Source organism: Chelonus insularis, unplaced genomic scaffold (genome assembly GCF_013357705.1).
Source record: "Chelonus insularis isolate UGA/USDA-ARS -01 unplaced genomic scaffold, ASM1335770v1 contig_112_pilon, whole genome shotgun sequence".
NCBI lineage: Eukaryota > Metazoa > Arthropoda > Insecta > Hymenoptera > Braconidae > Chelonus > Chelonus insularis.
Genome location: NW_023276353.1, coordinates 76000 through 101372, shown reverse-complemented (window position 1 = coordinate 101372; position 25373 = coordinate 76000). Strand labels below are relative to the sequence as shown.

Genomic DNA, 25373 nt, shown 5'->3' with positions numbered 1-25373 from the left:
ATGCTTAGAGGATATGAAGGAATTCAATCATGGACGAGAAAGGTATGCTTTTTATACTCATAAACATTTTATCAAACATTTTCATTATTGCTTTTATCACATTCATTTTATTTTTCAATAGGTTCGAATATTCTCCAAGAGATTGATGATGATTCCCATTCATCTAGGTGCTCATTGGTGTTTGACAGTGATTAATTTTGAAAATAAGTCCATCACTTATTATGACAGCCTTTATAGAAGAAATGAAGCATGTCTTTTTGTGAGTATTTAATAAATTCAATCATGGAAACAATAATTGTATATTACCAACAAATGTCTATAGATGTTTATAAATGTAATTTTTTTCTCAGACTATCATGGATTACTTATGCAGAGAGCACGAAGCAGTTGAAGGGCAACCTCTTGATCAAACTACATGGACGATGAACCATGCCAAGGTAAGTTTGCTATGAATTATTGAGGCACACTGTCATCCCATATTATAAATCATCATTACTTCATTTTTTTCAGGGAATTCCAAGGCAATCAAATGGTTACGACTGTGGGGTATTCGTTTGTGCTTATGCTGAGCACATTTCAAGAGATGAACCGTTCAACTTTACGCAAAGTGACATGAGGCAAATTCGGGGTCAAATGTTGGATGAAATCATCACCAACAAGATGTACTTTCCGGTATTGAAGCGTCACAAACAAGAGGATTGAGCTACGAGTTAGATAATACATCTTGAGAAACCGGTAAGAATCATAACAGCATGCTTATCTAATATTATAATACCAAAATTAAAATATTCATCATAAATTTTATTATTTTTCAGGTGAAACGGATATTGCAGTTGTTGCGATTAAGATCAGAAAACTTAATAATTAAAATTAATTTGTATCGCTAAGGTGACAGGGAGTGGACTGTAATCTTTTCGGATGGATGAATGTAGGTCGATACACCCAGCAGTGGGTGAAAAAAGATTCTCTTAACACGTGTTTTCGTATTGAACAAAAAACGGATATATTTCTTAAAAAATATATATATAATCACTATCACAGTATTATGAAGAAAAATTTAAGTCTATGAGTTCTTCTCTTATGATTTAGTTTACTAGTAATTATGAGTTCTTCACGCCTAACGCACTGTCTATGTGTTGTCTCATGAGCCAGGCAATGGTTGTAGGATGAGTGAGTGAGACACAACACTTGAATAATGCCGGTACCGCGGCGCGATGAATAATCTCTCGTTACAGAGTGGCACTTCGATTTTTGTTGAGCTTATAAAACATCAAAATGATCTTGAGGATGATACAAACACTTATGAGTTGATTTTGGGCCCAAACATTGAGTATTTCACTTAAAAACTGAATTGAACCGATGAGCGTCACTAAGCACGTGCGATGTGCATGCGAGACACGAACCAGGAGGATGACTTGCCGCAGCAACAGGCGGGCAAGAACCTCGCCAGTGCTGGTTGACGCGGACAAGTCACCCTGTGGTTGAGTATGGCCGGGATTGGTCACCTTTCTGAGTCGTCATTGGGTAGTTGAGCGGGCAGTCATGTATCTCCACATGACTGTCTCCCGATTAGGAAAAAATTCAAAGTTTTCAAGGAGATTGAAACTGTACTAAGTTTCAACATTCTCCCCGCCATCAGCAACTTGATGCTGATCATTGCTTGATTGGTCGTCGTTGAGTTGGTCATCGTGAGGTGAGTAGGGAAGAATAGCCAGTTTGGTGATTGGTCTGGTGAGTTCAGTTGTTGCTGTCTTGAGCTTGACTACTCTGGTGAGTCCATCTGATCCTGGGATGAGTTGAGTGATCTTGGCAAGAGGCCACTTAGCTGGTGGGAACCTCTCATCAGTGAGTAGAACTAGAGATCCAACCTTCAATTGGTGAGAACGGTGATACCACTTTGAGATTGATAGTTGTCGTTGCAGGTATTGAGAAGACCATGTTTTCCAGAACAGTTGCATTTTCTGTTGTAAGAGTTGCCATCGAGTCAATCTAGATGGTTGAATAGTGAGTAATGATGGTTCTGGAATTGCTGTAAGTGGTTCACCAATCAAAAAATGAGCTGGAGTGAGTGTTGACAGATCATCAGGGTCTTCTGTGAGTGGTTGCAAAGGTCGTGAGTTGAGTATAGCTTCAATTTGGATGAGCAGAGTATTGAATTCTTCAAAAGTGAGTGCTGTTTCGCCAACAGTACGGTTGAGATGGTATTTAATTGATTTTACAGCTGCCTCCCACTTTCCTCCCATGTGAGGAGCTGCTGGCGGGTTGAACTTCCAAGTTGTTCCTTCATTTGTCAATGAGTAGTGCAGATGAGAAAATTCTTGAGTTCCCTGATTGAATAGTCGCTTGAGTTGTGCATCTGCTCCAATGAAAGTTGTGCCGCAATCACTGTAGAGTGTTGTGCAGATGCCTCTTCGCCCTGTGAATCGTCTATAAGCAGCAATAAATGAGTCTGATGAATAATCACTGACAAGTTCTAGATGAACTGCAGAAGTTGAGAAGCAAACAAAGACACACATCCATCCTTTTTGATGTTTGGCGCCTCTCCCTTTCCATGACTTCAGAGTGACAGGACCAGCGTAGTCCACGCCACTAATGGAGAAGGGTCGAGATGGGGTGACTCGGCTTGCTGGTAGTTGACCCATTAGCTGCTGTGCTCGTTCGCCACGTTGTCGAGCACACTTCATACAGTTAAAAATAAATGATCGAACTGGAATCCGACCACCCAGAATCCAATAAGATCGCCGTATGAAGGTGAGTGTTGCTTGTGTTCCACCATGCATTGTTTTTTGGTGAGCGTCGGCGATGATGAGTTTTGACAAGTGAGCAGTCTGCGGTAGGATGATTGGATGCATAGTATCACGTTCCATCAATGAGTTAGTGAGTCGTCCACCTACTCGCACAATGCCTTGAGTGTCAATGAAGGCAGTGAGTCGAAGTAGGGCATGTCCTTTTGGTAGTCTTGATGAGCTGATCATGTTGAGTTCATTCTTAAAATATGCAGACTGAGTTGATTTGATCCATAGTACTCTAGCCCGTTCGATGTCGAGTGGCGTTAACGGGTAATAGAGACTTGAGTGTGGTATCTTCTTGATGAGTTGGCTAACTCGAAAGCAAATTGCGGTTACTCTGAGTAGTCGCGTGAGTGATGAGAATTTTAAGAGCATCTCCCAATGCAATTTTGGTTGATTTGATACCACATTGAGTGAGAGCCCCGGTCGCTCTTCTATTTGTGCTTGTGAGTCAAACTTAAACTCTTGAGTTGGCCATGTTGATTCGTCCTTGATGAGCCACTGTGGGCCTGTCCACCACAGTGAGTGCTTCTGGAGTTGGGAGATAGTAAGTCCACGTGAAGCACAGTCTGCTGGATTGCTTTTGCCAGGTACGTGTCTCCACACGCTATTTGGAGACAGATCTTGAATTGCTGACACTCGGTTTCTGACAAATTCTTTCCAGCGAGACGGGTGAGCTTGGATCCAGGTGAGTGTAACTGTTGAGTCTGTCCATAAATAAATGTGAGTTGGCTTTACGTCGAGTATTTGGTGGACGTATTTGAGTAATTTTGCAAGTAGTAAGGCTGCACTGAGTTCTAGTCGTGGTATTGAGAGTTTCTTGAGTGGAGCAACCCTTGTTTTTGAGCAAACAAGCGTTGAGTGTATCTTATTATCTGGTCCAATCGATCGTATATAGATAACAGCAGCCATAGCTAGTTGAGAAGCATCGGAAAATCCATGAAGTTGAACTGAAGATGAGCTAAGGGTGTTTAACCATCGAGGTATTGAAATTTCTGATACACAGGTGAGTTCTTGACGGATGTTTTTCCACTTGGTTTCAAGATGAGTTGGAATTGGATCATCCCAGGAAACTTTCGACAGCCAAAGTTCTTGTAGGAGTGATTTTGCTCGTATTATGAACGGAGCAAGAAAACCAAGTGGATCATACAGTTGAGCAGTCTCGGATAGAATAATCCTTTTTGTGAGTTTGGAACGTGCGCATGGTGGCTTTGAGTTGAACTTGAATGTGTCTGATCTTGGGATCCATGACAGGCCTAGCAATTTTGCGCTGCTGTTTTCAAATATGTGAGTTGTTTCAGATGGTGAGCTTGTTGAGATGTGCTGGATAAAGTTGAGTGAGTTACTGTGCCATTTTGCTAATGGAAATCCTCCTGCAGCACACAGTTGAATTACCTGTGATGCAATTTCTTTGAGTTGTTCATGTGAGTCAGATCCTCCAAAGATATCATCTATATATCTGCCTTTAATGAGTGGATCTTTTGCTAGCGGGAATCTCTGTCCCTCATCCTCGACAAGTTGTAACATAGTGCGAATTGCGAGGTATGGAGCGGATCGAGTGCCATAGGTGACAGTTGTGAGCTGGTATGGAACTGCGTTGAGTCGATCATCAATCCAAAGGATTCGTTGCAAGTCCCAATCGTCCTTATGAACATTGATTTGTCTATACATTTTTGTAATGTCTGATGAGAAGACAACTCGATACTGTCTGATCCAGATGAGTATGTCTGCAATGTCTCGTTGAATTTTCGGTCCAATGTACTGAAGATCATTGACCGAGAGACCAGTTGATGAGTTGCTGGATCCGTTGAATACTACTCTGAGTTTTGTTGTTTCACTGTCTTCACGTAGAACACCATGGTGAGGCAGGTAATACGGATTAGAGTGTGAGTTAGAAGCACAAGAGCCAGCTGAATGCTCCAATGACCCTTCTCCTGAGACCCTCAACCCTCCTGATACCGGAGTATCATGTGCTAAGGTCATCCCAGTCGTCAGATCACCAGAAACAATCACTGGTTGTCCTGTCTTCATTGATGAGTGTGATGTTACCTTCACCATGTGTCCTAGATCTTCGTATTCTTTCATGAATGCTTTGTAAAGGCTAGCATAGGAGTTGTTCTTGTTGAGCAGTTGAATTGTTCTTTTCAGGCATCTATAGGCTGTGTTAAATGATGCTCCAAGGTGAGTTGGCGATGTTTTCAATGGAATTCTGACAGTGTATCTTCCAGTATGATCACGTGAGTGAGTTGTTCGATAGTGAAGTTCACATGATTCATCATCTGGTGAATTTTGTTGAGTATCACTGTCAGCTATTTCTTCTTGAGTCCAGAACTTTTGCAATAAGTCGTTGAGTTGATTCTCTGATTGTTCAACAACCAGGTGAGTTGATGCATGATGAGTCGACGATGATGAGTGAGGTATTGGGCCAAGTATTACCCAACCAAATAATGTTTCTTGAGCGATCAATGCTGATTCTTGGCATCTGATGAGTGATGGCTTGCTAATTAATCCATAATAATCAGCACCCACAATAATATCCACTGACCGTGGTGATAGATAGTCAGGATCAGCTAAGTTGAGTGATTCAAGTTCTGGCCAATGTAGATTTTCTTCAGTTATTGTTGGAAGAGTGGTTGTGAGTTGTCGTAATATGTGAGCCTTTACAATAACTGATTGTGAGTCATGACGAGATTGGAGCTTTATTAAAGTTTGACCTAGTGTGTAAATGGTCAGTTTATTTCCAATTCCTTTGATTGGAATTGTTGAGTGTTGTCTCTGGAGTTTTAATGCTGACACCAGATTGTTTGAGATGAATGTTAATTCAGACCCTGGGTCAATGAGCAGTCTGACAGGTGTAGCTGAGTGGTGAGTGATCAAAAGTGCTTCAGCTGTTGCCAAGAGTACAGCAAATCGTGTTGGTGAGTGTTCAATTTGGTTGAGTTGACGTTGATGATGAATGACAGCTGGCACTTGAGATTGATCAGTAGGTTGTGTCTGAGTTGAGCTTGATGGTACACAAAATGGCACATTTAATCCTCATTTTGACTCTGAGGCTTGAGCGGACGCAGGTTTGTCTTGAGATGGCTTCTGGTCGAGATGAATCATGGTGTGATGATTTCTGCTACAAGTCTTGCACTTGTGTTTCGAGTTACATGATGCCAGTGAGTGATGACCAAGACAATTGAAGCAAAGGTAAAACTCTTTCACCTTTTTGAACCTTTCTGCTTCTGTTAACTTCCTGAATTTTTCACATGCAACTATGTAATGATTCCCTTTACATAGATCACATGGATAGTCAGACTTTTGGCTAGCCTGATGAGACGATCTAGCTTGCTGAGTTGATTTTTTTTGAATTGCTCCTTTGTTGTGACTTGTAGATGAGTTGGACTGGTTGGATGACGGATGAGCTGATTCTAGGGCTCTTGCTCTAGCATTCAAGAATCGCATTAAATCCCCTAGTTGAGTTGTGCCAGTTGAGGAGCTTCTTTTCACTTCCCAAGCCTCCCTAAGAGATGAGTCGAGCTTTTTTGTCACAATGGTGATCAGTATATAATCCCAATGTTGTACAGGGACGTTGAGACTTCGTAGTGCATCAAGATTTTGGCGTAGATTGCCGCTGAGTTGATCAATGTCTTGAGCAGTCTTTATTGGAGCTGGTGAGTTAGTCAATAAGCTGTCTATGTGAGAGAAGATCAACCTTTCCTTGTCATCGTATCTTTCGGTGAGTGTTCTCCAAGCTGATTCGAATGAGTCATCATTCAATGGAATGTTCTTAATCAGTAGAGCTGGTAGTCCAGTCAGACTGGATTTTAAGTAATGGAGTTTCTCTACATTTGCAAGTCCGTGTCGATCGATGACAAGTGATTTGAATAAGTCACGAAACTCTGGCCACGTTGAGTATTGACCATCAAACGATTTCAGCTTAATTTCAGGAAGTTGAGCTCTTGTGAATGGAGTGTATATTGATGGAGCTGGAGTAATCCCTGCTGCAGTGAGTGATCTTTGGATTTCTCGACAATGTAGTTCCGATTTGAGTGAGTGCAGTTGGTCATTGGTTTGATCAAACAGATTATATGCTTGATCAAACATATTATCAGTCATGTAAGGGTGTCTGAATAGTGTAACACGACAACCTTTACCAATGAGTTCATGTTCAGCCAAGAACTCTCTCCAGACTTGCTTGAGCATCTCCATCTTTTCTTGAATCAATTGAAAAGTCATGGTGGTTCTGTTTACGTCATCAGCTTGCACCTTCATCCTTCTCAATTGGTTGAGTCGAGCCATTTGAGTTGCAATCTTGAAGCTAGTTGGACCAGTCAAGTCAGGAGACGGTGACCTAGATCCTTTTTTCTGCTGTGATTCCTTTGGTGGGACGTTGAGATGCTCATGTTGTTGTGATGAGTGAGTTTCATCAGCTGCTTGCTGAGGGGTGCCTGGATTAATAACTGTTTCTGGCGTCTCGTGGCCAGCTTCCACACCTTCCTCTGAGTCCACGTGAAAATCAGATGATGGCTTAATTACACGTTTGTCAACCATTTTTGATTATCTAAAAAATTCAGTACGTATAAGACTGAGGTGTTATGTTGAGTTTGTTAATATTTTTACAACCAAAATGAACAGAAAAATTATTTTGGATGTAATTCAAGAAAATAATCAATTTTGAAGTGAATTAATGAATTGATTAATTAATTAATTAATTGAGAAAAAGAATGATTTGTCTTGGTTAACAAAAGAACAAAAACCTTGTGAATGAGTTTTTCACAAAAAAAAATATTACAAGGAAAATAATAATTTCAATTGAGTTGAGTTTCAGAGAAGAACAAAATGAATAATAATAATAATGAGCTGATCAATATAATTTTGATAATCAAGTGTTCACCAAGCACTTGAAGTTTGAGTTTATTCTCCCACAAAAAATGTTTGTTTCGCGTTGTTGTCACCAACCAAGGAATGTCCAGCCTTCTTGAGTTGTTTACACTTGAGTATAATTCACTTGAATTATTTCACTTGAATTTTATTTCACTTGAGTCACTTTAGTGTACATCAAAAATTGTTTGAAATAAATTCAAAAAGTTGAGTCAATACACCAAACTGAAGTTGAGCACTTCTGTGTCTATCAACAAATATGAGTGTCACTGAGCACTGGAATGTCTTTTGAATTGAGTCTAGACGAGAATCTTTTTTCACAATGGAGTTAGCGAAACCGGATAAGGTGCCTTATCCGGCTCGAAGGACCAAAAAATGTTGCGATTAAGATCAGAAAACTTAATAATTAAAATTAATTTGTATCGCTAAGGTGACAGGGAGTGGACTGTAATCTTTTCGGATGGATGAATGTAGGTCGATACACCCAGCAGTGGGTGAAAAAAGATTCTCTTAACACGTGTTTTCGTATTGAACAAAAAACGGATATATTTCTTAAAAAATATATATATAATCACTATCACAGTATTATGAAGAAAAATTTAAGTCTATGAGTTCTTCTCTTATGATTTAGTTTACTAGTAATTATGAGTTCTTCACGCCTAACGCACTGTCTATGTGTTGTCTCATGAGCCAGGCAATGGTTGTAGGATGAGTGAGTGAGACACAACACTTGAATAATGCCGGTACCGCGGCGCGATGAATAATCTCTCGTTACAGAGTGGCACTTCGATTTTTGTTGAGCTTATAAAACATCAAAATGATCTTGAGGATGATACAAACACTTATGAGTTGATTTTGGGCCCAAACATTGAGTATTTCACTTAAAAACTGAATTGAACCGATGAGCGTCACTAAGCACGTGCGATGTGCATGCGAGACACGAACCAGGAGGATGACTTGCCGCAGCAACAGGCGGGCAAGAACCTCGCCAGTGCTGGTTGACGCGGACAAGTCACCCTGTGGTTGAGTATGGCCGGGATTGGTCACCTTTCTGAGTCGTCATTGGGTAGTTGAGCGGGCAGTCATGTATCTCCACATGACTGTCTCCCGATTAGGAAAAAATTCAAAGTTTTCAAGGAGATTGAAACTGTACTAAGTTTCAACAGCAGTGATGAGGATGGTACAGAAGATGGTGTCAGTATTAAACATGTGATGTATGTGAAATCGAAACCTTAGAAGCTAAGTATATTTTTTAAATGTAATATTCTGTAAGAGTTAATATTAAGTTTACCGAAAATGAATGAAATTGATTTTTGTCATTGGTGTTTTCAGGGAAGATCGTACGAGGTTTTACGGTGCTGAAAGAATATCTGCTTTGAATTATTTTCATTCTCAAGAGATTATTTGCAGAGATTTGCATCTGAAAAATCTTTTGCTGGACAAAGATGGTTATATTGAAATCGCTGATTTTGGACTATGTCAAGAAGACATAACTTATGGTGAGTTGTTTCCTGTTTTATTTTATTTATTTTTTTGGTTCTTTCTATCTGAAATACTTTGAATAATTATTTCTATAACTTGAAATGATAACTATGTTTTTATAATAGATCTTACACTATGTGTTTATTAGGATCAAAATTGTTTCTTAAACCACATGATTAGCAAGAATAATTCCAATGAAGTATTGAATTTAATTTCGATATTTTGTTTTTGATTTTAAATTGATTGAACATTTAATTTCTTTTTAATGCATTTTATTTTTCTTGAATAGTTTCTACTTTTCATTAGGAGAGATTATTTGTTATCAATTTCTTGATTATTTAATTAATTAATTTTTCGAATATTCAGGACGATCAACAGAGATATTCTACAGTAAACCAGAATATTAAGCTTCAGAAGTTCTAGAGGATAACGATTATGGAGGTGCTGTTGATTGGTGGAGTATTGGTGTTGTGATGTATAAAAAGATATACAGTGGTCTTCCATTTCATAATTGAAATGATCATGAGAAATTATTTACTTTAATTTTTCTCGAAAAAGTAAAATTCCCAAGAGCAATATCTAATGAAGCTATAGATTTACTTGGAGGTAAATTATTTGAATTGATATTTATCATGAAATCTGTTATTATCATAAATATTTTAATCATTTCATTTCTTTAATTCATTCTTTCAATAAGAGCAAAAAATGGAAAAAGATCATTGAGTAACGTAATAGAGTTTCGTACTTTTTGTTTAATGTTTGTAATAAATTTTTCTTTTCTTACTTCATTACATTATAATTTTTTAAAAACAAATTATGTTAGTATTTTTTCTTATACTTTGAACGCACATAAAGCAAATCATAAAGAAACTAATCGATGGGGATTAAATCTGCAGAAAAGAGATAAAACAAAAAATAGTTTAAACAGTCAAAAAATTTCAGTAATTAAAAAAAAACATTCCATACTCATTTCAATAAATAAAAAAAATTATTTTTCAGAAAAAGAAAGCTAAGGAGTTGAAAAATCTCAGTGAAAATGTTTCGAATGGATTGGATCCTTTCGATGATAATGATGATGCCAAATTAAAAGAAGTAGCTCGAAAATTTGAAGCTAAATATGTACGGTGAAACTTTGAATTATATTATTTGTTTTATTTATCTATTTATTAAATTATATTAATATAATGTGTCATTAGGGACCAACTCAAATGACCGGAAAGAAAAAGAAAAAATATGACGAAGTTGATCTTGGAGCAGGATATGATGAGAATGATCCCTTTATAGATAATACAGACGCGGTGAGTACATTAGTAATAAATATTAATTAAACTTATTATAAATATTAACAATTGTTTAATTAATTTACTCGAATAGTATGATGAAGTTGTTCCTGAAGGAGTAAATACTGCTTACGGAGGTTTTTATATTAACAGTGGACCTTTAGAATTTAGTGTCAAAGAAACAAATCAAAGCGAAAGTAGTGATGATGATGAAGAAGATAGTCCAGATTCTAAACGAAGAGAAAGAGATCTTGACACATCAGATGATGATGATACTGAAGAAGTTCTCAACGGACCAATAACCAAGGTAAATAAATAAATATTAAAACAACTTAACATTAATACTTATTATAATATCACCATTTTTACAGAAATTAAAATTAGATGATAACTGTGAAAAGAAATCTGTTTATGATAATGGGGTAAAACGGAAGAAAAAAAATCATGATCATTCACATGGTGATAACTCAATTAGGCAAAAAAATGACAGTATGGAAGTAGACAATAGTTTTATAGAAAATCAAGAAGAGAGAAAGAGGCTGCAATGTGATGCATCTAGATCAAAAGAAAAAAAATTAGCGAAAAAAAATATTACAAATGGCACTGAAGAAAAGAAGGTTGAATCAAAAAAATGTTCCGGTAAAGATAATAATATAGATGATGCTATTGAAAGTGTTGTGAATGATGGTAAACTTGATGATGAATCTAGCCGAGACACAATAGATTCTGGTAAATCACGATGCACAGCTGGGACATCATCGGAATGTGAAGATGCTGAAAAAATTGATATTCGTTTACCAGATAATCTTCCAGAAGATGTAAAAGAAATTATTACAAAGCTTAAAAAGCATGCTGAAAATAGTAAAGAAGGAAAAATAAAATTTTTTGGTACTTCTGTTAATGATACATTGTTAAGGTAATCACTTGTTTTAATTATTATTTAGTAAATAACCAATGGAATATTTAATAATATATATTTAATAATAAATAAACAATTGATGGATTTTCAGCTTAGAAAAAAAATTACGCGCTACAGAGTCATCAACAATAAGGTCGCAGGTTTACGGCCACTTAGCGCATTTCTTATCTTGTAGTAAAATTACGCTAGTAAGTCGTGCTAGAAAGCTTTGTCTTCAAGATGCTGAAACAAGAGTTAAAGAACCTGTTCAAAGGTATATGTAATAAATCAATTATAATGATATTTATTTTGGACATGAAATATGTATTGTTGCAGGTTAAAAACGATAATAGATCGAATCGTATCGTCGCAAAGGGATGAAGAAAATAAGAAAATAGCCGATGAAAAGTGAGTAATAAAAAAAATTCCGTGATAACTATACTAACCTACTAATCTTAAAAATTGAGTAGAAAATTAAAAATTATAAGTTTCATGAGATAGGCAGCACAGTTGTTGGCAAAATTTCAATTTTCGACGTTCTTAATGATAAATCAATGAATAGAATACGTGCCAGAAAGTGTATTTGACATGTCAATTACTGTAAAGCTTATATTAGATTTAAAAAATATTAAATATCTGACTTTTAGTGTTTTGGTCTCATATTTAATTGACATATGAAAAATAGTCATTTTTTTTTATTTCTTAGCCCACTTTTATATCGGGAGATATATCGGTACTGTGGGTAAGATGCCCTCAAATAATTTACTTAATTTTATTTATTCCATATACATTTTCAATGATTTACGTAATTTAAACACCTTCATTTGATAAAAATGTTCTTTCAATTTTTGGAATCAAGTTCGCTTATTTACTGACATTGAGATCAATTTTTAATACAATCCAAAGCACTACAACTCCAACGTTTGATCGATTTTCATCTGATTAAATGTAATGTTATTTTTTCAGGCTTATTGAAGAAAGGTATTATAAACGATTAGGTGAAGGTCCAAATGACAGTAAAGACATAATGAAGTTGCGATTATGATGATTATAATTATCTCACTACAATATTATAAATATATTTATATTTTAACAATTAAAAGAATTATCGAGAAAATTTCTCTTAATAATTTGTGGTTTTTATTCAAGTTATCTGATTAACCCTATATTCTTATTATAAATATACATTAATAATAAAAAAGCTATTTGATAAATCAAACATGTGCTTTTTTATATTCACCGCGCGGCGTAGTAATACAAGATCCAGCTAGGCGCATGAGCTTATTATTTTAGTTATGGTGGGGGTACTTCGCCCGAAAAAACCCGAAGACGACTCTTTCTCTGGTCCAACCATACACCAAATGATAAAAAAGCAAGAAATACACTAATACAGCTTAGCAAATAGCTAAAACAGTTGTCAATCATAATTCTAGCTTCAAATAATGGCTCATTAGAATGTCATGTTTTTCACTATTTTTATAAGACATTTTTAGGTTAAACTTTTTCTATCTCAAAGACATAAGAAAAAGGATCTGCAGAATAATAAAAAATTAAAATGTAGATTTATATATCATAGCAAATAGCTGGAAGAATGATCAATTATAATCTTAGCTTGAAATAATGGCTCCTTAGAATGTCATTTTTTTTTGCTATTTTTATAAGACATTTTTGGGTTAAAATGTTTATGTCTGGTAGCAATGTAAATTGGGCAAGACCGAATAATAGAAAAGCAAAAAATACATTAATATAGCATAGCAAATAGCTAAAACAGTTATCAATCATAATTTCAGCTTCCAATAATGGCTCATTAGAATGTCATGTTTTTCACTATTTTTATAAGACATTTTTAAAACAGTTGTCAATCATAGTTTTAGCTTCAAATAATGTCTCCTTAGAATGTTATCTTTTTCGCTATTCTTAGGAGACTTTTTTGGGTTAAAATTTTTATGTCCGGTAGCAATCCCAAATCGGGAAGGTACGAATAAAAAAAAAGCAAGAAATACACTAATATAGCATAGCAAATAGCTAAAACAGTTGTCAATAATAATTCTAGCTTCAATTAATGTCTCTTTAGAATGTCATCTTTTTCGCTATTTCTAGGGGACTTTTTTGGGTTAAATTTTTTATGTCTGGTAGCAATGTAAATCGGGCAAGACCGAATAATAGAAAAGCAAGAAATACACTAATATAGCATAGCAAATAGCTAAAACAGTTATCAATCATAATTTCAGCTTCCAATAATGGCTCATTAGAATGTCATGTTTTTCACTATTTTTACAAGACGTTTTTGGTTAAAATTTTTTTTTGTCTGAAAGCAATGCGAATTAAGCTACACCAAATGATAAAAAAGCAAGAAATACACTTATATTGCATAGCAAATAGATAAAACAGTTGTCGATCATAATTCTAGCTTCAAATAATGTCTCCTTAGAATGTTATCTTTTTCGCTATTTTTAGGGGACATTTTTAGGTTAAAATTTTTCTGTCTGGTTGCAACGTAAATCGGACGAGACCGAAAAATAGAAAAGCAAGGAATAGACTAATATAGCATAGCAAATATTGAAAACGGTTGTCAATCATAGTTTTAGCTTCAAATAATGTGTCCTTAGAATGTCATCTTTTTCGGTATTTTTAGGGGACTTTTTTGGGTTAAAATTTTTATGTCTGGTAGCAATGATATTCGGGCAAGAACGGATAACAGAAAAGCAAGGAATACACTAATATAGCACAGCAAATAGCTAAAACAGTTATCAATCAGGATTTCAGCTTCCAATAATGGCTCATTGGAATGTCATGTTTTTCGCTATTTTTATAAGCCATTTTTGGTGAAAATTTTTTTCCGTCTGGAAGCAATGAGAATTAAGCTGCACTAAATGATAAAAGAGCAAGACATGCACTAATACAGCATAGCAAATAGATAAAACAGTTGTCAATCATAATTCTAGCTTCAAATAATGTCTCCTTAGAATGTCATGTTTTTCACTATTTTTACAAGACATTTTTGGTTAAAATTTTTTTTTGTCCGAAAGCAATGAGAATTAAGCTACACTAAATGATAAAAAAGCAAGATATACACTAATATAGCATAACTAGCTAAAATAATCATCAATCAAACAGTTGTCAATCATAATTCTAGCTTCAAATAATGTCTCCTTAGAATGTTATCTTTTTCGCTATTTTTAGAGGACTTTTTTGGGTTAAAATGTTTATGACTGGTAGCAATGTAAATCGGGCAAGAACGAATAACAGAAAAGCAAAAAATACACTAATATAGCATAGCAAATAGCTAAAACAGTTATCAATCATAATTTCAGCTTCCAATAATGGCTCATTAGAATGTCATGATTTTCGCTATTTTTATAAGACGTTTTTGGCTTGAATTTTTTTTTGTTTGAAGTAAATAAAAAACAGGATCCGCAGAACAATCGAAAAGCAAAAAATACACCGATGTATCGTATTAAATAGCTAAAATAATTATTAACTATAATTTCAGCTTTAGATAATGTCCATCAAAATATCATGTATTTTGTCCACCTATGTAGCATAGAAATTATCAAAAATAATTATAAATTATATTTTTCAGTTTGAAGGGCCCTTGAAGTATCTACGTTTAGATCGAATTGATGGCTCTGAAAAGAACCGTTTTATGATTAGAATTGCATTGTCTACTCTAATCGATGTAGACATAGGTTTTCATCAGCTTACCAAGATGATAGTACCCCATGTGACGTTTAAACTCGCTCGAATTCTTCATTCGGCGTTTGCACAATGCACACCTTAAGAGCTTCTTGATGTGTGACATTTCGTGCTGCTTTTTTGCCATACGACAATACAGCTGTTTCGAGCAATATCGGCAATCGAGAGCTTTGGGGGTCTTAAAATTTTCTGATGATTCTGCATTGCCTTTATCAGCTACATACTCATCATATAGCTCGTCGACGGCCGATATTGAATCGTAGATCGAATCCAGAGATTCCTCGAAAGAGAAAGAGAAGTCGTTCAGTGCGTGTTGAGTGCACATATTGGTTTATGGAAATATGAATTTTTGCAGGTATTCTTCGTCTTATATAGGCTGGTTGGGAGTACACCCACTAGGAAAATGGCAGGGTGGGGAACCTCAAATGTCCCAAATACGGAAAGACTATTGGTCCATATAATGGAGTGGGGAGGATACCAATTTCTATGCTGTAAGAAGTTGCTCAAGATTCGTCTGAAAATAGAAGAGTTTACCATTGCAGGAAATGATGCAGAAATTGAGGAAAATTCATATTCATTGATTCATCAATTTGATTGGGACAATACATGGATACTGTGTTTTAACTCACAATTTAGAAGGAATTGTTCGTATATCTACGAGCAAAAAGATTCACGTTAATACTCATCGACAATTGCGAGTTATAATTGAAGGACATTTTTCAGAATATTTTAATTTTTTCCTTATGTTAGCACTCAAACCTGAACTTCATTTTTTTATCTATTATTCTCGCTCTGCTATGCATCTCGTTACTTAATAATTCGCTTTAATATTTTTAATATGATCGAAACCTCATGCTTTTATAGAATATCAACGATCATGCCCACTTATTAGGTATTACTTTTAATTTTATTATAAACATGCTGCATTTACTTTAAAAAAAACGTGGAGAGACAATTAATTCGCAACATTGTTGATTCTTTGCTTTAAATGATTGGCGTTTAATGGTTTTACCGAAGAATACTCTACTGCAAGAAACATCACTGCCTTTCTCCATGGACCGTGCCCGAACATTACCCCAACACAATTAGTACGCAGTATAATTAGTGTAGGGCTACATAAAATATTTTCTGCAAAGTAATACTGAAATCCTGTCTGTTATTTTCATGAAGCTGAAAAATTTGACACTTACATGTACATGTCTTCAGATTACACGGAATACACTAATATATTTTTTAGTTAAAAGTTTCTGTCTCAAAGACATAAGAAAAAGGATCTGCAGAATAATAGGAAAGTGAAATGTACATTTATGTATCATAGCAAATAGCTGAAAGAATGACCAATTATAATCTTAGCTTTACATAATGGCTCCTTAGAATGTCATTTTTTTTTGCTATTTTTAGGGGACATTTTTTGGGTTAAAATTTTTCTGTCTGGTAGCAATGTAAGTCGGGCAAGACCGAATAACAGAAAAGCAAGAAATACACCAATATAGCATAACAAATAGCTGAAATAATTATCAATGATAATTTCAGCTTCGAATAATGGCTCATTAGAATGTCATGTTTTTCACTATTTTTATAAGACATTTTTGGTGAAAATTTTTTTTTGTCTGAAAGCAATGAGAATTAAGCTACACTAAATGATAAAAAAGCAAGAAATACACTAATATTGCATAGCAAATAGATAAAACAGTTGTCGATCATAATTCTAGCTTCAATTAATGTCTCTTTAGAATGTCATCTTTTTCGCTATTTCTAGGGGACTTTTTTGGGTTAAATTTTTTATGTCTGGTAGCAATGTAAATCGGGCAAGACCGAATAATAGAAAAGCAAGAAATACACTAATATAGCATAGCAAATAGCTAAAACAGTTATCAATCATAATTTCAGCTTCCAATAATGGCTCATTAGAATGTCATGTTTTTCACTATTTTTACAAGACGTTTTTGGTTAAAATTTTTTTTTGTCTGAAAGCAATGCGAATTAAGCTACACTAAATGATAAAAAAGCAAGACATACACTAATACAGCATAGCAAATAGCTAAAACAGTTGTCAATCATAATTCTAGCTTCAAATAATGGCTCCTTAGAATGTCATGTTTTTCGCGATTTTTATAGGACATTTTTAGGTTAAAATTTTTCTGTCTAGTAGCAATGTAAATCGGGCAAGACTGAATAATAGGAAAGCAAGAAATTTATTTATATAGCATAGCAAATAGCTAAAACAGTTATCAATCATAATTTCAGCTTCCAATAATAGCTCATTAGAATGTCATGTTTTTCACTATTTTTACGAGACGTTTTTGGTTAAAATTTCTTTTTGTCTGAAAGCAATGCGAATTAAGCTACACCAAATGATAAAAAAGCAAGAAATACACTAATATTGCATAGCAAATAGATGAAACAGTTGTCGATCATAATTCTAGCTTCAAATAATGTCTCCTTAGAATGTTATCTGTTTCGCTATTTTTAGGGGACTTTTTTGGGTTAAAATTTTTATGTCCGGTAGCAATTCCAAATCGGGAAGGTACGAATAACAAAAAAGCAAGAAATACACGAATATAGCATAGCAAATAGATAAAACAGTTGTCGATCATAATTCTAGCTTCAATTAATGTCTCTTTAGAATGTCATCTTTTTCGCTATTTCTAGGGGACTTTTTTGGGTTAAATTTTTTATGTCTGGTAGCAATGTAAATCGGGCAAGACCGAATAATAGAAAAGCAAGAAATACACTAATATAGCATAGCAAATAGCTAAAACAGTTGTCAATCATAATTCTAGCTTCAAATAATGTCTCGTTAGAATGTCATCTTTTTCGCTATTTTTAGGTGGCTTTTTTTAATTAAAATTTTTATGTCTGGTAGGAATGTAAATCGGGCAAGAACGGGTAACAAAAAAGCAAGAAATACACTAATATAGAATAGGAAATACCTAAAACAGTTGTCAATCATAATTCTAGCTTCTAATAATGGCTTATTAGAATGTCATGTTTTTCACTATTTTTATAAGACATTTTTGGTGAAAATTTTTTTTTGTCTGAAAGCAATGAGAATTAAGCTACACCAAATGATAAAAAAGCAAGGAATACACTATCACAGCTTAGCAAATAGCTAAAACAGTTGTCAATCATAATTTTAGCTTCAAACTATGTCTCCTTAGAACGTCATCTCTTTCGCTATTTTCAGGGGACATTTTTAGGTTAAACTTTTTTTGTCTCAAAGACATAAGAAAAAGGATTTGCAGAATAACAGGAAAGTAAAATGTCCATTTATGTATCATAACAAATAGCTGAATGAAGGATCAACTATAATTATAGCTTTAAATAATGGCTCCGTAGAATGTCATTTTTTTTTGCTATTTTTAGTGGACATTTTTGGGTTGAATTTTTATGTCTGGCAGCAATGTAAATCGGACAAGTCCGAATGATAAGAAAGCAGAAAATACGCTAATATAGCATAGCAAATAGATAAAACAGTTATCAATCATAATTCTAGCTCCCCATAATGGCTCATTAGAATGTCATGGTTTTCACTATTTTTATAGGACATTTTTAGGTTAAACTTTTTCTGTCTCAAAGACATAACAAGAAGGATCTGCAGAATAATAGGAAAGTAAAATGTTCATTTATGTATCATAGCAAATAGCTGAAACAGTTGTCAATAATAATTCTAGCTTCCAATAATGGCTCATTCGAATGTTATCTTTTTCGCTATTTTTCGGGGACTTTTTTGGGTTAAAATTTGTATGTCTGGTAGCAATGCGAATTAAGCTACACCAAATGATAAAGAAGCAAGAAATACACTAATATTGCATAGCAAATAGATAAAACAGTTGTCAATCATAATTCTAGCTTCAAATAATGTCTCCTTAGAATGATATCTTTTTCGCTATTTTTAGAGGACTTTTTTGGGTTAAAATGTTTATGACTGGTAGCAATGTAAATCGGGCAAGAACAAATAACAGAAAAGCAAGAAATACACCAATATAGCATAGCAAATAGCTAAAACAGTTATCAATCATAATTCTAGCTTCTAATAATGGCTCATTAGAATGTCATGTTTTTCACTATTTTTATAAGACATTTTTGGGTTAAAATTTTTTTTTGTCTGAAAGCAATGAGAATTGGGCAAGACCGAATAACAGAAAAGCAAGAAATACACTAATATAGCATAGCAAATAGCTAAAACAGTTGTCAATCATAATTCTAGCTTCAAATAATGGCTCCTTAGAATGTCATGTTTTTCGCGATTTTTATAGGACATTTTTAGGTTAAAATTTTTCTGTCTGGTAGCAATGTAAATCGGGCAAGACCGAATAACAGAAAAGCAAGAAATACACCAATATAGCATAGCAAATAGCTAAAACAGTTATCAATCATAATTTCAGCTTCCAATAATGGCTCATTAGAATGTCATGTTTTTCACTATTTTTATAAGACATTTTTGGGTTAAAATTTTTTTTTGTCTGAAAGCAATGAGAATTGGGCAAGACCCAATAACAGAAAAGCAAGAAATACACCAATATAGCATAGCAAATAGCTAAAACAGTTATCAATCATAATTTAGCTTCCAATAATGGCTCATTAGAATGTCATGTTTTTCACTATTTTTATAAGACATTTTTGGTGAAAATTTTTTTTTGTCTGAAAGCAATGAGAATTAAGCTACACCAAATGATAAAAAAGCAAGGAATACACTATCACAGCTTAGCAAATAGCTAAAACAGTTGTCAATCATAATTTTAGCTTCAAACTATGTCTCCTTAGAACGTCATCTCTTTCGCTATTTTCAGGGGACATTTTTAGGTTAAACTTTTTTTGTCTCAAAGACATAAGAAAAAGGATTTGCAGAATAACAGGAAAGTAAAATGTCCATTTATGTATCATAACAAATAGCTGAATGAATGATCAACTATAATTATAGCTTTAAATAATGGCTCCGTAGAATGTCATTTTTTTTTGCTATTTTTAGTGGACATTTTTGGGTTGAATTTTTATGTCTGGCAGCAATGTAAATCGGACAAGTCCGAATGATAAGAAAGCAGAAAATACGCTAATATAGCATAGCAAATAGATAAAACAGTTATCAATCATAATTCTAGCTCCCCATAATGGCTCATTAGAATGTCATGGTTTTCACTATTTTTATAGGACATTTTTAGGTTAAACTTTTTCTGTCTCAAAGACATAACAAGAAGGATCTGCAGAATAATAGGAAAGTAAAATGTTCATTTATGTATCATAGCAAATAGCTAAAACAGTTGTCAATAATAATTCTAGCTTCCAATAATGGCTCATTCGAATGTTATCTTTTTCGCTATTTTTCGGGGACTTTTTTGGGTTAAAATTTGTATGTCTGGTAGCAATGCGAATTAAGCTACACCAAATGATAAAGAAGCAAGAAATACACTAATATTGCATAGCAAATAGATAAAACAGTTGTCGATCATAATTCTAGCTTCAATTAATGTCTCTTTAGAATGTCATCTTTTTCGCTATTTCTAGGGGACTTTTTTGGGTTAAAATGTTTATGACTGGTAGCAATGTAAATCGGGCAAGAACAAATAACAGAAAAGCAAGAAATACACCAATATAGCATAGCAAATAGCTAAAACAGTTATCAATCATAATTCTAGCTTCTAATAATGGCTCATTAGAATGTCATGTTTTTCACTATTTTTATAAGACATTTTTGGGTTAAAATTTTTTTTTGTCTGAAAGCAATGAGAATTGGGTAAGACCCAATAACAGAAAAGCAAGAAATACACTAATATAGCATAGCAAATAGCTAAAACAGTTGTCAATCATAATTCTAGCTTCAAATAATGGCTCCTTAGAATGTCATGTTTTTCGCGATTTTTATAGGACATTTTCAGGTTAAAATTTTTCTGTCTGGTAGCAATGTAAATCGGGCAAGACCGAATAACAGAAAAGCAAGAAATACACCAATATAGCATAGCAAATAGCTAAAATAATGATCAATGATAATTTCAGCTTCCAATGATGGCTCATTAGAATGTCATGTTTTTCACTATTTTTATAAGACGTTTTTGGTTAAAATTTTTTTTGTCTGAAAGCAATGCGAATTGAGCTACACTAAATGATAAAAAAGCAAGAAATACACTAATATTGCATAGCAAATAGATGAAACAGTTGTCGATCTTAATTCTAGCTTCAAATAATGTCTCCTTAGAATGTTATCTGTTTCGCTATTTTTAGGGGACTTTTTTGGGTTAAAATTTTTATGTCCGGTAGCAATCCCAAATCGGGAAGGTACGAATAACAGAAAAGCAAGAAATACACCAATATAGCATAGCAAATAGCTAAAACAGTTATCAATCATAATTTCAGCTTCCAATAATGGCTCATTAGAATGTCATGTTTTTCACTATTTTTATAAGACGTTTTTGGTTAAAATTTTTTTTGTCTGAAAGCAATGAGAATTAAGCTACACTAAATGATAAAAAAGCAAGACATACACTAATATAGCATAGCAAATAGCTAATACAGTTGTCAATCATAGTTTTAGCTTCGAATAATGTGTCCTTAGAATGTCATCTTTTTCGGTATTTTTAGGGGACTTTTTTGGGTTAAAATTTTTATGTATTTTTAGGGGACTTTTTTGGGTTAAAATTTTTATGTCTGGTAGCAATGTAAATCGGGCAAGGCCGAATAATAGGAAAGCAAGAAATACACCAATATAGCATAGCAAATAGCTGAAACAGTTGTCAATCATAATTCTAGCTTCAAATAATGGCTCCTTAGAATGTCATGTTTTTCGCGATTTTTATAGGACATTTTTAGGTTAACATTTTTCTGTCGGGTAGCAATGTAAGTCGGGCAAGACCGAATAACAGAAAAGCAAGAAATACACCAATATAGCATAGCAAATAGCTAAAACAGTTATCAATCATAATTTCAGCTCCCAATAATGGCTCATTAGAATGTCATGTTTTTCACTATTTTTACAAGACATTTTTGGTTAAAATTTTTTTTTGTCCGAAAGCAATGAGAATTAAGCTACACTAAATGATAAAAAAGCAAGACATACACTAATATAGCATAGCGAATAGCTAAAATAATCATCAATGATAATTTCAGCTCCCAATAATGGCTCCTTAGAATGTCATTTTTTTTTGCTATTTTTAGGGGACATTTTTTGGGTTAAACTTTTTATGTCTGGTAGCAATGTGAATCAGGCAATACCGAATAACAGAAAAGCATGAAATTCACTAGTATAGCATAGCAAATAGCTAAAATAATCATCAATGATAATTTCAGCTTCAAATAATGTCTCCTTAGAATGTTATCTTTTTCGCTATTTTTAGAGGACATTTTTTGGGTTAAAATTTTTCTGTCTGGTAGCAATGTAAATCGGGCAAGACCGAATAATAGGAAAGCAAGAAATTCACTTATATAGCATAGCAAATAGCTAAAACAGTTATCAATCATAATTTCAGCTTCCAATAATGGCTCATTAGAATGTCATCTTTTTCGCTATTTTTATAAGACATTTTTGGTGAAAATTTTTTCTTGTCTGAAAGCAATGAGAATTAAGCTACACCAAATGATGAAAAAGCAAGAAATACACCAATATAGCATAGCAAATAGATAAAACAGTTGTCAGTCATAATTCTAGCTTCAAATAATGGCTCCTTAGAATGTCATGTTTTTTCGCGATTTTTATAGGACATTTTTAGGTTAACATTTTTCTGTCGGGTAGCAATGTAAATCGGACAAGACCGAACAATAAAAAAGCAAGGAATAGACTAATATAGCATAGCAAATATTTAAAACAGTTGTCAATCATAGTTTTAGCTTCGAATAATGTGTCCTTGAAATGTCATCTTTTTCGGTATTTTTAGGGGACTTTTTTGGGTTAAAATTTTTATGTCTGGTAGCAATGTAAATCGGGCAAGGCCGAATAATAGGAAAGCAAGAAATACACCAATATAGAATAGCAAATAGCTAAAACAGTCGTCAATCATAATTCTAGCTTCAAATAATGGCTCCTTAGAATGTCATGTTTTTCGCGATTTTTATAGGACATTTTTAGGTTAAAATTTTCTGTCTGGTAGCAATGTGAATCGGGCAAGTACGAATTATAGAAAAGCAAGGAATAGACTAATATAGCAAAGCAAATAGCTAAAACAGTTGTCAATCATAGTTTTAGCTTCCAATAATGGCTCATTAGAATGTCATGTTTTTCACTATTTTTATAAGACATTTTTGGTGAAAATTTTTTTTTGTCTGAAAGCAATAAGAATTAAGCTACACGAAATGATAAAGAAGCAAGAAATACACTAATATTGCATAGCAAATAGATAAAACAGTTGTCAATCATAATTCTAGCTTCAAATAATGGCTCCTAGAATGTCATGTTTTTCGCGACTTTTATAGGACATTTTAGGTTAAATTTTTCTGTCTGGTAGCAATGTAAGTCGGGCAAGACCGGATAACAGAAAAGCAGGAAATACACCATTATAGCATAGCAAATAGCTTAAACAGTTATCAATCATAATTTCAGCTCCCAATAATGGCTCATTAGAATGTCATGTTTTTCACTATTTTTACAAGACATTTTTGGTTAAAATTTTTTTTTGTCCGAAAGCAATGAGAATTAAGCTACACTAAATGATAAAAAAGCAAGACATACACTAATACAGCATAGCAAATAGCTGATACAGTTGTCAATCATAGTTTTAGCTTCCAATAATGGCTCATCAGAATGTCATGTTTTTCACTATTTTTATAAGACATTTTTGGTGAAAATTTTTTCTTGTCTGAAAGCAATAAGAATTAAGCTACACGAATGATAAAGAAGCAAGAAATACACTAATATTGCATAGCAAATAGATAAAACAGTTGTCAATCATAATTCTAGCTTCAAATAATGGCTCCTTAGAATGTCATGTTTTTCGCGATTTTTATAGGACATTTTTAGGTTAAAATTTTTCTGTCTGGTAGCAATGTAAGTCGGGCAAGACCGAATAACAGAAAAGCAAGAAATACACCAATATAGCATAGCAAATAGCTTAAACAGTTATCAATCATAATTTCAGCTCCCAATAATGGCTCATTAGAATGTCATGTTTTTCACTATTTTTACAAGACATTTTTGGTTAAAATTTTTTTTTGTCCGAAAGCAATGAGAATTAAGCTACACTAAATGATAAAAAAGCAAGACATACACTAATACAGCATAGCAAATAGCTAAAACAGTTGTCAATCATAATTTTAGCTTCAAACAATGTCTCCTTAGAATGTTATCTTTTTCGCTATTTTTAGAGGACTTTTTTGGGTTAAAATGTTTATGACTGGTAGCAATGTAAATCGGGCAAGAACGAATAACAGAAAAGCAAGAAATACACTAATATAGCATAGCAAATACCTAAAACAGTTGTCAATCATAATTCTAGCTTCAAATAATGGCTCCTTAGAATGTCATGTTTTTCGCGATTTTTATAGGACATTTTTAGGTTAAAATTTTCTGTCTGGTAGCAATGTGAATCGGGCAAGTACGAATTATAGAAAAGCAAGGAATAGACTACATAGCAAAGCAAATAGCTAAAACAGTTGTCAATCATAATTTTAGCTTCCAATAATGGCTCATTAGAATGTCATGTTTTTCACTATTTTTATAAGACATTTTTGGTGAAAATTTTTTTTTGTCTGAAAGCAATAAGAATTAAGCTACACCAAATGATAAAAAAGCAAGAATACACTAATATTGCATAGCAAATAGATAAAACAGTTGTCAATCATAATTCTAGCTTCAAATAATGGCTCCTTAGAATGTCATGTTTTTCGCGATTTTTATAGGACATTTTTAGGTTAAAATTTTTCTGTCTGGTAGCAATGTAAGTCGGGCAAGACCGGATAACAGAAAAGCAGGAAATACACCATATAGCATAGCAAATAGCTTAAACAGTTATCAATCATAATTTCAGCTCCCAATAATGGCTCATTAGAATGTCATGTTTTTCACTATTTTTACAAGACATTTTTGGTTAAAATTTTTTTTTGTCCGAAAGCAATGAGAATTAAGCTACACTAAATGATAAAAAAGCAAGACATACACTAATACAGCATAGCAAATAGCTGATACAGTTGTCAATCATAGTTTTAGCTTCCAATAATGGCTCATCAGAATGTCATGTTTTTCACTATTTTTATAAGACATTTTTGGTGAAAATTTTTTTTGTCTGAAAGCAATAAGAATTAAGCTACACGAAATGATAAAGAAGCAAGAAATACACTAATATTGCATAGCAAATAGATAAAACAGTTGTCAATCATAATTCTAGCTTCAAATAATGGCTCCTTAGAATGTCATGTTTTTCGCGATTTTTATAGGACATT

The 25373-nt window shown here is 33.7% G+C and overlaps 2 protein-coding genes across 2 annotated transcripts; one reads left to right on the top strand and one right to left on the bottom strand.

Moving 5' to 3' along the window:
* Positions 1-1610: 1610 nt before the first annotated feature.
* Positions 1611-7325, bottom strand: LOC118070746 (uncharacterized). Its single transcript, XM_035089577.1, has 2 exons — positions 6007-7325; positions 1611-5793 (listed from the first exon to the last, which is right to left on the bottom strand). The coding sequence occupies exons 1-2, from the start codon at positions 7323-7325 to the stop codon at positions 1611-1613; spliced, it is 5502 nt and encodes a 1833-aa protein (XP_034945468.1).
* Positions 7326-7977: 652 nt separating this feature from the next.
* On the top strand, positions 7978-11727 carry LOC118070587 (ubinuclein-1-like). Its single transcript, XM_035089330.1, has 8 exons — positions 7978-8001; positions 9732-9743; positions 10137-10256; positions 10334-10435; positions 10512-10724; positions 10789-11333; positions 11428-11589; positions 11652-11727. The coding sequence occupies exons 1-8, from the start codon at positions 7978-7980 to the stop codon at positions 11725-11727; spliced, it is 1254 nt and encodes a 417-aa protein (XP_034945221.1).
* The last annotated feature ends 13646 nt before the right edge of the window (positions 11728-25373 follow it).